At 52.8% G+C, this 13,475-nt stretch overlaps 3 protein-coding genes across 8 annotated transcripts in view; 1 reads left to right on the top strand and 2 right to left on the bottom strand.

The window, feature by feature from the left end:
* LAMTOR1 (late endosomal/lysosomal adaptor, MAPK and MTOR activator 1) overlaps positions 1-4,166 on the bottom strand; it is a 5,637-nt gene extending 1,471 nt beyond the window's left edge. Inside the window, exons 1-2 of the mRNA XM_044919770.1 lie at positions 3,992-4,166; positions 243-388 (exon numbers count right to left, since the gene is read on the bottom strand). Coding sequence (XP_044775705.1) covers positions 243-388; positions 3,992-4,033 — 188 coding nt within the window. The 5' untranslated portion in view covers positions 4,034-4,166. The remainder of the gene's footprint in view (positions 1-242; positions 389-3,991) is intronic.
* Positions 4,167-6,514: 2,348 nt separating this feature from the next.
* Positions 6,515-8,900, top strand: LOC123323163 (transmembrane O-methyltransferase). 2 transcript variants are annotated; one of them, XM_044919627.1, is made up of 3 exons: positions 6,515-6,824; positions 7,901-8,097; positions 8,580-8,900. In XM_044919627.1, exons 1-3 carry the CDS (start codon positions 6,566-6,568, stop codon positions 8,898-8,900), a joined length of 777 nt encoding a protein of 258 aa, XP_044775562.1. In that variant the 5' UTR covers positions 6,515-6,565. The 2 variants fall into 2 exon arrangements, 1 of the variants encoding a protein (XP_044775562.1); XR_002481157.1 differs by lacking the exon at positions 7,901-8,097 and having other exon boundaries at positions 6,790-6,824; positions 8,580-8,644.
* Positions 8,901-9,564: 664 nt separating this feature from the next.
* On the bottom strand, positions 9,565-12,767 carry ANAPC15 (anaphase promoting complex subunit 15). 5 transcript variants are annotated; one of them, XM_021704711.1, is made up of 5 exons: positions 12,582-12,767; positions 11,043-11,172; positions 10,501-10,560; positions 10,036-10,173; positions 9,565-9,885 (listed from the first exon to the last, which is right to left on the bottom strand). In XM_021704711.1, exons 1-5 carry the CDS (start codon positions 12,671-12,673, stop codon positions 9,838-9,840), a joined length of 468 nt encoding a protein of 155 aa, XP_021560386.1. In that variant the 5' UTR covers positions 12,674-12,767; the 3' UTR covers positions 9,565-9,837. The 5 variants fall into 5 exon arrangements, with proteins under 5 accessions (XP_021560386.1, XP_021560385.1, XP_021560387.1 ...); XM_021704710.2 differs by having other exon boundaries at positions 9,565-9,897; positions 12,582-12,677; XM_021704712.1 differs by having other exon boundaries at positions 11,043-11,167; positions 12,582-12,635.
* Positions 12,768-13,475: the final 708 nt, after the last annotated feature.

Below are 13,475 nucleotides of genomic sequence, written 5' to 3' on the forward strand. Positions count from 1 at the left end.
AGAAGAGGCAGAGGGAACATGACAGGTGCTTCAAGAGGGACACACAGGATTCACTGCCAAGTGCCAACTCCAGGGCTATCTGACACCAGTGTCCCTGCCTGCCCACTGGAGCAGGGCTGGGCCCAGAGGCACCTCTAGCCACTGACCTTGTCCCATCCCCCATGTCCTGGGCCCAGTCCCTCTATCCCATCCTTTAACATCGATGGAGAAGCTCTGCCCAGGCTTGGTCCTTTGGTGCTCACCTGGCTGTCTTAGCAAGGATGGAGGAGAGCAGGGCCTGCTCATCTGTGCGAGTGGGAGGCAGGCTGTGGTAGTTGGGCTCAGCTCCATTGAGGGCTTTGGTAGGAGGGCTGCTAGGGTCCAGCAGCAGCTTCCGTTCCTCTCGGTCCTAGGATAGGCCATAGGGGAGAAGTCAGCCCTGGAGCCTTTAGCTGCCTTTCCTGGGCTCTTCTCTCAGCCCAGCTCTGACCTTTAAGCACCAAAAAATATCCTAAGTGCCTAAGTGTGTGGAATGTCAGCTAAGGCTCAGTCCTGCCTGCCCCTGGGAGCTCAGCTGAGTTGGTGGTCTGGGATGAATCAAAGTGCAACCAAGCAGTCCTAGAGGCCCTGAAAGGATGGACAGAGGCACAAAGCATGTATTAACAGCTCTAGAGCTTCAGAAAACAGTCTAGCACCTGATGCAGGTCAAGAGCCTAAGAATGGCACTCCTGATCCCCCAAACAATTCTATTCCTTGTATAATGTCAGGGCAGGAGTCCCAGCCTCTGGGTCACACAGCCCCAGTATGCCCCCTTCTTGAGGGCAGGTCCCTTCTACTCTCAAGTGTTCACTCTCCTCTGATGCTCTCTTTGTATACAACTCCCAGAACCAAACTTAATGCACCTGGTGAAACCTGACCTGACATGGAGCTGCTCCCTCCCTTGCCATGCCACCACACCTCTAGTAGTGTGATTTTGCTAATTTTCAGTAGTCCCGTTACTGCTAGCCAACGCTGATAATCACAACTCCCAGAACTAACCTGGGGCCAGACCAAGTCTCCCTGGTCCCTCACAATTCTGTGTGGTTTTCTCCTCGTTCTAATCTACTGCAGTCTCTCTGGATACAACCCTGCCTTGAGCCCATCTGCTGCAAATCCCTCCTGGCTTTGTGTCAGCTACAAATTGGATAAGCAGACCTGCTGGGTATCTATCCAAGCCGTAAAGAGCAAGGGTGCCCAGGACAAAGCCAAGGACAAGGGGCCCATCCTGCCTAATGCTGACTGACAAACCCTCAGTGCCAGACCACCAGTGCTCCACTCCAGGCCACTTTCAGTTCCTACCACAGACCTTCCCACTGCGGGCTCCCAGCTCCCCTAACCACAACTCCACAACGCTCCTTACAGAGGGCCACTTCCTCCTGCCCGCCTGCCCCACCCTAGGCAGGCCCTTTTCACAATACTCTTCCTTCTCAAGCCTAGGTTGCCCAAGTGTCCCCAGTTCTCAAAAGCATGAGACAGAAGCTATGGGATTCTACCCTATCACCTCTTAACTCCTCGACACAACCCCTCCTCCTTAAAACACAGGCTAAGTATTAAAGGGCTAAAAAGACAAAATACTTGCCAAAGATCAAACTATCTCAAAGGAAAGCTGGCTTCAAAATGAACCCTGAGTTTGCTTCCTGTGTGTCATTCTTCTCCCCAACCCTACTTGAGACAGATCTTCCTGCAGGACCGGGCAGTTTTCCCCTCATCAAGGGTTCTTCAAGAACGTTGTTTTCCTGAGACCTAGACTCCCAGAAGAGGCCAGGCTACCCCCATCAGAGTGGACAAATAACATCACCCCACCCCCAAAAGGCCAAGTGCAGCATGGAGGAGGTTTTTCACACCAAGGTCTGTCCCTGAGTCAGTGTCAACCCCGGAGTCAGGATTTCACTGTCTACCCTAGCACAGACAAATATATGTGGCCTGCCCATGATTACCCACCTGGTCTATGGGCACAGCTAAAAGAGACAGCTTGGCCCAACGGATAAAGCACATGGCTTGGTATCAAGACACCATGGCTATGGCACTACTCTGTATCCTTGGCTAAATCACTTAGTCTCTCTAAACTTTTTCTTGCCTTTATTTTATATTTTTTAAGATTTTATTTATTTGAGAGAGAGAGACACAGAGAGAGGGAAAACAAGCAGGGGGAGTGGGAGGGAGAAGCAGGCTTCCTGAGGAGCAGGGAGCCCGACGCGGTGCTCAATCCCAGGCCCCTGGGATCATGACCTGAGCCAAAGGCAGATGCTTAACGACTGAGCCACCCAGGCCCCCCTTTTTCTTGCCTTTAAATACATAACCTGTACCTATATGACAAACGCTTGGCAAAAATCAAATGAAAGAACTATAAAGGCCTTTGAAAAATGCATCATACATTTTTTTATTAAAATAAAGGCACAGAGATGAGAATGGGAGAGTGGCCTGTCCAAGAGCTAGCTGAGAGAGGGACTCTGAGATAGTGAAGGGTATGGCATAGACTTTTGCCACACGAAGCCTTAAATCACCCAGCACTGATCGAGCACCGTTCTGGGGGTTAAATACAGAAGTGAGAGCCTGTCAAGAAGGTGAAATTCAGGAGAGCAGGAAGCCCAGTTCTCCCAACTAGAAGCTGGTATCCTTTCTTAGAAGACACTAACCCTTCTTGATTCATTCCTTGCAAGAGTCTGTATTACTCTTTAGGAGACAATCTCCCACTATGCCACAGTTTTCCCAGTAGGCAGGCATACCGTCTCCTCTAGGAGGCTGCAATGAAGTGAGGGGAGTGGGCATGAGGTATGCCTAACATAAGACATAGGAAATAAAAGTATGTGTTCATTGAGTGGGAAATTAATGAGGCCCAGGAGCCACTCATGCCTCTCATACAAATGACATTTTCCTAACCTTAAATCCTTAACCTAAAATAGGTTCATGTGAGTCACTGGGGAAAGACCTACTTCCCAAATACCAGTAACAAAATCCATTTCTGTTACCATCTTCCCCACCAGACTGTGAGCTACTTGCTGAAATCCTTCTATCGTGTCCATGTCTAGAATGTGTTGAAATGTAGAATCCAGGCTTAGAGACAATAAAAAAGGTGAGTGGCCAAGAGCTTGAGACTTCATCCTCAGGAAGGTCTCCCCACTCCTAAAAGATCAAGCAGGCAGGGCAGGGTTTAAGGTGTGGGGAGAAATGAGAATGCACCAAGAGGAAGAGGGAGAATTTAAAACTGCACAGATTTCTCAGCCTGATCCCCTGTGCAAAGGGATCAGATCTACAAATTCCCAGGACAGGCACCCTCTCTAGCTGAAGGAACCTTCAGGCCCCAAGCAAAAACTGCACCGAGGCAGGCCAAACGGAGCTCCCCATCCCGTCTCTCTAATCCACTCCAGCCAGGGCGGAAACCCACTTTGTAGCTTCCCAAACAACTTCCCACATGTCTCGATGTCCTCATTGTCTCTATTAAATTCTTCACTGGTCAACTCAAATGCCACCTACTTCCAGAGGCCTTCTCTGACCCCAAACCAGCAGTGACCTTCCTTCTCCAACCCCAGGGGCTGAGAGCATACACAAATTCCTGATTCATGTCAGGACAAACGAACTCTGAGCCTCAGCTTACCCGTCTCTAGAATGGATTCACAAAGCCCGCTCATACAAGCACAGAAAAAGCACAGGAAGCTGGGAAGACAGTTTCCCAGAGACCTAGGCTGAGGATCCTGAAGGCTATAAAGGTTTAAGGGTGGGATAAGATGAAAGGGGTGGGAGCAAGCGGGACAGGCGGCTGCCTGCACACCCCAATGCGGAGACTGTAGAGAAAGCTGGGGCTTTAACAGGGGTAGGAGCCTGGCCGGACGTCCCCTCTGTAATCTGTCCCCTCCCGGCCTCCGTACTATATGAGCCCCGCAGTCCCGCTCCCGCTCTTCTGCAGGTTTTCTTCTGGGCCCCACGCCTCAGCCTCTCAACCCTCATTCCCGAGCCTCGCCCGCCGCGGTCGCACCTGGTCCGAGTCCTCGTTCTCGCTGCTGTAGCAGCACCCCATGGCCGGGGTCGGGCCGGGCACTCAGGCGGCGCCGAGGAGGGACGGCGTCCGTCGGGAGCCCTTCCGGTCACATGACCCGTGGCTGCTTCCAGCAAGCAGCCACCCGCCTCCCGGCCTATCCCTTCCCAGAGCCGCGCAGCTGCCGCCGCAACCCCAGCTTCCGGCCCCGCCTCTACCGCGTGATCATCGCCAACCAATGGGAAGGCTCACCTCGCTTGACAAAACGCGAGACACGTGATGCGATGAAAAGGCGGGGCAGATCACATGACTTAAGTCGCTGCCCGGTCTTGGAATTTGAGTCTTCTTTCACCGGGTCTAGAGGTCTTCGTACTTTGTGGTCGCGTGGTGCCAGGCTACCTTTCTGGGCCAGTGAGTGAACTTATCCCAAATGCCATCATGATTTGCTCTCCTAAATGCCATGCAAGGGGCGAGTGGGATTGAGGCCCCACCCTCCTAGAGCACACAAGTCTCTGTGTACAAGCGTTGGACCCAGATGCCCAGCCCCCAGTCGGGGGACACATAGTGTGGCGCCCAACGGAGTTCTCAGCCTGGACTGGGGATCGGAGACTTACTGGAAGAAAAGCCCTTATTCATACACAAACCAAAGCGGAGCAGAGCTCAATCCTGGAAGAGATAGAAACCCCCTCACATGCTTTGCCTTCAGGCATTTCTCTTCAATCTTGCTGGCCTTTTTACAGCAACCATAGTAATCTAACACACAATGCTCTTTTCTTAGAACCACCCCATATCTTCCCTTGGACGCTGAACACAGGTCCAGGTCTGTCATTCAAGATCTTGCAGAGCCTCTCACCTGCCTCCCATTCCAGCATTTGGGTCGTGGGGGCTGGTAGTGATAGTGGTGGCGGTGCAGGGATTGGACTGATGCCTCACCAGCCCTAAGAAAATATTTGCAGTTTCCCGACTGACCTCCTGGACTTTCCTCATGTGGCCTGGCACACCGTCTCCCCACCAGGTCTGCCTTCAAGCCTCACTACAAACAGTATTCTCCTGATTGCCATCTTCGATCCCATTGTTTGGGCATGTCCAGCTCCCTCTGCTTAATCCCTATCCCGTGTTGATTCCTTCATTTATCGAATCAAAAATTACTGAGTGTCTGATGTGCCATACACTGTTCTGTCTAGATACATAGCAGTTCACAAAACAGCCCAAAGTCCCTGCATCCATGGAGCACTGCATTATGTTTTATTCTCCGTTTCTGGATCAGTCTCTTCCTCCAAACTTGGAGTTCCTGGAGGAAGGGGACAAGATCTGATTCCCCTCTGCGACCCACACCCTGGCATTTACTTAGACAAAATGTCAGTTGAATTCTGAATTGAATAAATTACAGCCTCCCATCACCTTGGCTCACACCATGTCCCATGTCCTGATACAAGGAGTTAGAGGAGAGGTCACCAAACCCAGTAGCTCTTATTACCCCTCAGATCAAGACCCTGGAGTTCTGTACATTTTTTCAGTGCTCGAGAAGGGTAAGAGTTAGCCCCACCTTGTTGCTGCAGCTAGTAACTTGAACTGCAGGTCTCAGGTGACAGCAGCAGCTTCTGCATCAATAATTGAGAGCAGGCCCAGCCTGCCTCAGGGTTCTCTGGCCCCAAGGACTCCCCCTCTGATCTTCCCCAAGCAGGAGCCTCCAGCCCAGGTAAGCAGGGCTCTTGAGTGTGGGTTCCCAAGCACACCAGTTCAAACTCACTATCACTCACCTACTCACATCCATTTATATACTCTTACTTTCAATTTTAGTCCCCATCACCAGGGGCCTCACGAGGGGCAGATCTGGAGGAAAGGGAGGATGGTCCAGGGCACTAGAGAGGAGAAGGCACTTGTCCCCCATAGGGGGCCTGGAAGAAGAGGCCCGAGTGGGGGGACTGTGTGCTGTGTCTGTACATGCTTGTAAAAGGAATTCTGAGAGAGAACAGAAAAGGTGAATGCAGGGGAGGGGAGACAGGTTCTGGAGAGGAGATAGAGAAATCAAGGATTCCTCCCACACTCAGGGAAGACCAGATGGAGGGATGGGAAGAAATCTCATCCTAACACCCTATGGAGTGTTTTGATTGCCTTTTACTGAGGCAGCACACAGGGCCTGAAGGGGTTTCTGACTACAAAGCTGTGCTCTTTTGCTCCACATTAATGGGTCAGAGAAGAGAAGGCAGAGGATAGGGAGGGTGGAGGATATCTCAGAGGAGGTCTGCAGAAAGCAGTCCAGAAGGGGTGACTACAGAGATGAGGAGAAACAGGTGGAAGAAGCAAGGTGAAGATAGGATCAAGGGGCAGAAGTGGGAAGAGGTGGTTTGGGGGTGGGTGCAGAACACAGACTAGCATGAAGTCCTTGAAAGTACATGGGCTTGAAATCGGACCAATTCAGATTCAAATCCCAGTTCTGCTGTGTGACTCTGGACAAAAGACAGCTTTTCTGAGCTATGGTTTGTAAAATATAGGGATAATACAAATGACAAGCAATGGTGGGTGTGGGTTTCCCTCCCTGCCTCCCTTCACCCCAGAGCCCTGGTAGGGACCATGTCCCCCGCCATCGCACTGGCCTTCCTGCCCCTGGTGGTGACACTGCTGGTGCGATACCGGCACTACTTCCGGCTGCTGGTGCGTATGGTCTTGCTGCGGAGCCTCCGAGACTGCCTTTCAGGGCTACGGACTGAGGAGCGGGCCTTCAGCTATGTGCTCACCCACGCCCTGCCTGGGGACCCCAGTCACATCATCGCCACCCTGGACCACTGGAGCAGCCACTGCGAGTACCTGGGCCACATGGGGCCTGTCAAAGGTCAGTGTTCCTTAGCCTTCTGCTCCAGGAAGCACCCCCAAGATGGTAAGGAAGGTCTGGGATCTGCCGCTGCCTACTGGGTGCATTGGGCAGGTTCCTGATCCTATCTGGGTCTTTCTCTCCTCTGCAAATGAGGGGGCTAGGCAAAGTTACTCATCTAGCAAACACTTATTGCCACCCTTCTGTGCTAGGCCTATACTAGGTGCTGGGTGGGAAAAGGAGGCAGAGGCCACACAGATGAATCAGCCACAAATGCTGGCCTCAAAGGGGACATAATACAAAAGGGACAACCATCTCAGCACATAACCCATAACTTTCTAATTACCTGTGCTAAGTATTTCTCCCCCACACCGTGGAGGCTCCCACATCCCATTCAGGGTAGCTGCCTGGCTTTGTCTGAGTCCCGGCTCCTGGCACAAGTGCTTTTAGAGTCTGAAGAAATTTTTTAAATTCCAAGGTTAGAAAGATATTCAATGAATAAAACAAGGGGGAATGAAACTGGAAGTTCTAGCAGAGGTCTCTCAGAAGCCTGGTGGTTGTTTCTGCTTGAGCCCTCCTGGAGAAAGCAACACTTAACACAGAGAAGAATTGCTTCCAGCTTGGCCAAGCAGATAGACAAGGGTGGGGAGGGGCAAAGCCAGTCACATATGCTAATGCAGCATGATGGAATGAGCCAGCATCGACTTGGTTGACTCTGGGCACAGTGCTTGGGAGGGCTGTGATACAGGCTACAGATGGGAAGAACTGGAAAGTTTGGATAGGATCGGGTCCAAGAAGGTCCCGAATGTCAGGCTGAGGATCTCAAGTTCAATCTCAAAGGCCTTGAGGATCATAGGAACCAAGGAACAGGGTCAGATTTGTTTGTTGGAAAGATGCCTAATGGCTGGTATGAAGAGGAGCGTGAAGGAGGCAAGCCTGGAGGGGCAGGGGACCAGTGGGGGCAGCTGGAACTGTAGTCTGAGAAGACCCCAGCTGGTTGGGGGTTGCAGTGAGGCAGGTGGGCATTTGAGATCCCTTTCTATCAGGGGCCCTGCATCTGTCTCCCATGTCTGCTGCAACAGCCATCTTCTCCCCAGGTCAGATCCTGATGCGGCTGGTGGAGGAGAAGGCCCCTGCTTCTGTGCTAGAGCTGGGCACCCACTGCGGGTACTCCACATTGCTTATTGCCCATGCCCTGCCCCCCGGGGGCCGCCTTCTCACCGTGGAGTGGGACCCACGCATGGCAGCAGTGGCTGAAAAACTCATCCGCCTGGCTGGCTTTGACGAGCGCATGGTCAGCCCCCACCTCCCCAACCCTTGTCTCTTCCCTTCCACCCCCAGCCTTGCCCTAGCCAGGCCTCCCCAGTGATGGAATCCCACCTAGGAGAAGGCAGCAGCTCCTCATAGGGGACTGTGACCCTCGGTGATGTATGAACTCCTGCCTTTCTGTTCCAAGTCATTTGCTCATATTTGCTGCTGGATGACAAAGGAGCAGTTAAGAGGAAGGTCTCTGGAGCCCAGCAAATCTGGGTCCAAACCTTGTCTATGTCTTGTGAGCTTTATGACCTTGGGCAAAGCACTTATTCTCTGAATCTCAGCTTCATCACTGGCAGAATGGAAATCTGCCTCTTGGGTTTTTCTGAGGACAGAGGAAATGTGAGAACACTCATGGGGACCTAGGCCGGGACCTGGCATAAAGTAAGCCAGATCCTCTGGGAGTCTAGTGTGGGAGACAGTCCCTCCCACCCTCACCTCCAGCTCCTCCCATTCCCACAGGTGGAGCTCATCGTGAGTAGCTCAGAGGAGGTGATCCCACGCCTACGAACCCAGTACCAGCTGAGTCGGGCAGACATGGTGCTCCTGGCACACCGGCCCCGATGTTACCTGCGAGACCTGCAGCTGCTGGAGGCCCACGCCCTGCTGCCAGCTGGTGCCACTGTGTTGGCTGACCATGTGCTCTTCCCTGGTGCACCTCGCTTCCTGCAGTATGCCAAGAACTGTGGCCGCTACCGCTGCCGCCTCCACCACACTGGCCTCCCAGACTTCCCTGCCATCAAGGACGGCATAGCCCAGCTCACCTATGCAGGGCCTGGCTGAGGTCCAGGCCCAGGGGTACTTACTGCTACCCCTCCACCCCCACCCAAGCAAGGACCTCAGAACATCCCCTCCCCCACTGCTGCTGGCCTGACACATGCTGAGCTCTGGGGGGGCAGTGTGGGGGGGGGAAGGCTGTCCTCCCACCTTTGCCCTACTCCTGTTCCACACTGATTCAGGCATCAAGTTCTGTCAGATTGCTTGGTCCCACTGGCCCCTCTCCTTCCAGAGAGAGTCATGGATTAACAGGCAAGAGTCCTGAGCTCCCAACCCAACTCTATCACTGATTTTCTGGGTGACTCCAAAGGAGTCCCTGTGCTGCTCTGAGATTTAATCTGCTTTCTTAACACCAAGGAAGCTGGCTGGAAGAGCTCCAGGGGCGTCCCAGCTCCGGGCCACAGAAAGCCTGCCCTCCCCAGCCCATGCAGTTCCAGGTGGGATCAGAGGAAACAGAGAGGCTCTGAAGGAATATATGAATATAAGCTGGGCCAGAGATGGAGCCTGGGCCCAGAGCCAGGGACACTCTGGCCTTCCTTAGCCCTGGACCGCATGGTCAGGTAGGCTTGCCCTAAGTCCCCTGTGTGCCCTCTCCCTAAAGCTCAAGAGAAGATGCTGGATTCCTCTGGGCCCCACCAACAAATAGGGAATAGACACGGGGGGGGGGAAATCAGTCCTGTGTCTTTATTAAAGGGAGTTAGAGACTATACCTGGCAACCAAAGGGCGAAGTACTAGGCAGAAAGGTGGGTTGGGCTCAGGCCCTGGGGACTCAAGGGCAAACTGATGGCCTGGGAGGGGCCAAGGAGACCAGTTCCTGGCAGCAGCTGAAGAAATACCCAAAGGTGAGCTTTCAGGCACTGGGGCAAACAGCTGGTTCTGCAGGGGATGCAGGGTAAGTTCGGCTGGCCTGGAATTTCCCTGAGGCCACCCTGCCTTGTCTACCTAGATCATCCACTGGTCCTGATCCTGTTCGTTGCCTTCCATGTCCACCTGGAGAGAAGGCTGGGTGTGGGTGGGAAGGGGCCTCAGCCACCCAGCCAGCCCCAGTCCCAGATCCTGCCCGTCTGGAACCAGAGTCTCTGTAACCCTTGGCCACCAGTTAGGTCAGGGGTAGGGGCCCTCCCCCACGCCCCTGCCTACCTCATTGACCTCTCCATCATCAGGTGACTCATTGTAGTCATTCATCTCATCCATGTCCTGCATGTCCTCATCATCCTCTGAGTCCTCTTCACTATCTTCATCATCATCTTCATCCTCCTCTTCTTCATCATCATAGTGCTGGTGAGGCAGGGAAGAGCCTATAGGCTCTATAGGGCTGCCTGGACCAGTTCAAGGGCTGGTCCACTTGGAGCCAGTCTCTGGGAACAATGAATGACCCTCCATTCCCCAACCTTGCCCCACCCCTTTGAGTCTAGGAAGCTGATGCATGTTCTGTAGGACCTTAGTGCTGGGTCCAATGGCCACCCACTCTACATCCCCTTTACAGCCTCCACCCAGAGCTGAAGACCACAACTGCTCTGGGATCAGAGGCAGGACTTTCAGAAGTAGAGCAGAGCCTTGGTCCGCCTGGGCCCCACACAAGCCCTACCTGCTGGAACCACTCACCTCTGAGGCCGGCTTGCCAATAGGTACCAGGTTGTTGTCTTTCTCTGCGATGCTCTGGAGCTATGGCCAAAGTGGGAGGAGAGCATGGTCAGGGCACAAGCAGGACAGGTCAGGGACATGGGACTGGCCCATTCTGCCCCTAAGATGACCCCTTAAATGTGGAGAAGCTTCCTTCCAGTTTCCCGAAAGAGACAATCCCTTTATCTCTTGTCATCTGCCACTTACTTATAAACTTGATCCAACTACATAAACTCTCTGGGCCATGGTTTCCTCATAAGATTATTGTGAGGGTGAAGTGAGAGACTATCAATCTAGAATATCACATCTACTAGGTCCTCAATAAAGTCAAAACTATTTCCTATGCTTTAGGGAAAAGAGCCTAGGCTCCAGTCTGGCCGAGAAGTCCCATGGGCCCTCAGTAAATCAGGGTCATACAAAGATGTGAACCTAGGCCTCCTGCCCCCCAGGTTGATTGTTCCCAACCCAGGGCAAAAAGCTCCTCCCTGACTGAGGCTCCACCACTATGCCAGGTCCTTACTCACCCAGGCCTGATGCTGTTGTTCTTGCTGCTGCAGCTCTGTCTCCTCCACACAGGGTCGATCCAGATTAAACCACAGTGTCTCAGTCACACGGGGGAAGAGTGAGGGAAACAAAGTGGACATGGCTCCTAGACTGAGGTAAAGGGCCAGGTGAATCCCGCTGTCAGACGTCTTTGGTTTGGGGTTTTATTTGGTTACAGTTTAATTTGGGGATGATGTGGAGTAGAAGGTAGCAGGGAAATCGCTCTTCTCTGTGGGAATCAGACAGACCTGGGTTTGAGTCCTGGCTCCACCACTTACTAGCTGTTTGACCTCGGCCAAGTCACTTAACCTCTCTGAGCCTCAGTTTCCTCATCTGTAAAATGGGGAATAATAACAATTATACTACACCCTCATAGTTATTCTGTTAATTAATTTACTTTATGGAGAAGTAAAGTGGTTTAAACTGTTCAAGGCAGGGAAGAGAATGGAAGCCAAATGTAGAGCTATGAATCCAGAATGCAGACTGGCATTACAAAATTAGACGAAATTAGAGGTAGCAGGGCTCCACTGACACTATCTTTACCTCCTCCCAACAGTAAGACCTACTTTTTGCCCCTCTATGATCCGTACCATACTTACCCAGTGTCAGAAATGTAGGACACTAATCACCTCTCTCATGAACCACAGCTGAACTGGGGTGGGGGTGGGGTACCACGTACAGTATGGTTCAGAAAGACATTCTAAAGGCCTGAGTAAATGGATAAGTAAATGGAAGGCTGAATGAACTATCATGTGGGAGAATAAGTAAATTCGGCACAGATTAAGCAGCTGAGGGGGCTGACCAGAAAGGTCCTGGGGAATCTGAATTAAAACCTTTCACCTCACAGGAAAATTTGAGGCCCTGGTACAGGCAACGACTGGCTCTAGATCACAAGTGAGTTGGGGCATCAAATTCCCACGGGGAAGAAGTCGAGGCCAGGCACTAGAGGAGATGAGCAGGAGAAAAGGACCTACGTCTAGTTCTGCTTTTGCCCTAAACTCATTTGACCGATCCTGGGCCAGCCGCTGCCCTTCCGTGAACCTCAGCTTCCCCGCCAATGTCACCAGCACACCAGCACCCATCCTCAAATCCCGTTTAGTAGGAGAGGCCAGAGACTGAGGCTCCGAAAGCCCACCCCTCGCCTCAAAGCCACCGCCCATTCTTTGCTTATTATGATAATGACCGCGGGGTGGACCAACACGAAGAATGCAGGGGCGGGATTCGAATAGGCATTTGCCCTTATAGGGTTGCTAATCGCGAAAGGAGCGGGGCCTGAATAGGGCCAATTAACTGGAAGAAATGCTGGGTGACAGAAAGTGACACCAATGAGTGACGGATCTTGGGCGACGGGGTGGGGCTTAGCCTCGAGGAAGCGGCCAATGAGCTGGAGCTCTTTAATGTTAAAAGGCGTCTGAACGTGGAGGTCCTGAGGAGCCGGGGCAGGGCCACGGGGTTTCTCTGGGGGAGGGAGAAGAGAAGGGGCAGGGAGACAGCGGCCGCAGCCTGGCTTCTGTACTTACCGCGCCGGGAGGCGGCAGCCGGCGGCAACCCGGAAGCACTTCTCTCGGGCTGAGCGGAAGAGCCCGCCAGAACCTGAGAAGCACCAACGCATGCGCCTTTGCTCTCCTTTTGTTTCCCGCTCCCGCCCACCACACCGGATGTGACGTTACGCACCTTAGTCACAGCGTTGAGGTTGGAAATTTGCCTACTCTATTGGTCCCTCCGGGAGCCTCCGCCCTTCGGCTTCTCCAGCCTGGTCCCTCTCCAACGGCCCATTTAACCCCGCCCCTTCGCCCCCAGCCAGGATCTGCCTGCCAACCCCTGCTGAAAAATAGCTGGCAGCAGCCTGCTTTAGTACTAGGACTGCTTGTCCTGCCGCGTCCCAGGAAAATTCGTCTGTTTCTACACCAAAATCGCTGGATGATGTTACGCCCCTTTGTCCATTCTTTCTCACCTTCAGTTTCTTGTTTGGGCGCATACATTCATTTATGTATGACTTCAACAGAAATCGTTGAGTCCCTACTATATTCCAGGCTCTGCTAGAAGCTGGGGATAAATCTAGAACACGGTCCCTGCCCCCATAGACCTCACAGTCCAGTGGAGAAGCCAAACTCTGCAGACCCACAGTGGATTCACTGGTTTCTTAAGATTGCCTGTCCAGTTCTGCATTCGAGATCGTGTATGGGTTTGACTAGTCAGCCTCAGGGCACTGCTTTTGGGGAAGTCAGCAGGGCTAAACACCTTAGTGGTCAAATCTCCAGGCCTGGGCTAAATACCTTAGTGGTCAACTTCGTCATCTCTCCCAGTCCTTTGCTGATGCTTCTGTTGAAGCATCCCCTCTGTAACCTCTGACTCAGCCTCCCCTTCAGAGATCATGCCTTCTTGTAACCGGCAGTCCGAACCCAACCCCGTTA

This window comes from Neomonachus schauinslandi, chromosome 11 (genome assembly GCF_002201575.2).
Source record: "Neomonachus schauinslandi chromosome 11, ASM220157v2, whole genome shotgun sequence".
NCBI classification, from domain to species: Eukaryota; Metazoa; Chordata; class Mammalia; order Carnivora; family Phocidae; genus Neomonachus; species Neomonachus schauinslandi.

Excerpts from the sequence above, each read along its gene's own strand:
- LOC123323163 (XM_044919627.1), top strand. The coding sequence starts at position 6,566 with ATGTCCCCCGCCATCGCACTGGCCTTCCTGCCCCTGGTGGTGACACTG. Across the intron at positions 6,825-7,900 it reads CCACATGGGGCCTGTCAAAG|GTCAGATCCTGATGCGGCTG; the intron begins GTCAGTGTTCCT and ends TCTTCTCCCCAG. Across the intron at positions 8,098-8,579 it reads CTGGCTTTGACGAGCGCATG|GTGGAGCTCATCGTGAGTAG; the intron begins GTCAGCCCCCAC and ends CCATTCCCACAG.
- ANAPC15 (XM_021704710.2), bottom strand. The coding sequence starts at position 12,673 with ATGCGTTGGTGCTTCTCAGGTTCTGGCGGGCTCTTCCGCTCAGCCCGA. Across the intron at positions 10,561-11,042 it reads AACAACAGCATCAGGCCTGG|CTCCAGAGCATCGCAGAGAA; the intron begins GTGAGTAAGGAC and ends CTTTGGCCATAG. Across the intron at positions 9,898-10,035 it reads ATGATGGAGAGGTCAATGAG|CCTTCTCTCCAGGTGGACAT; the intron begins GTAGGCAGGGGC and ends ACCCACACCCAG.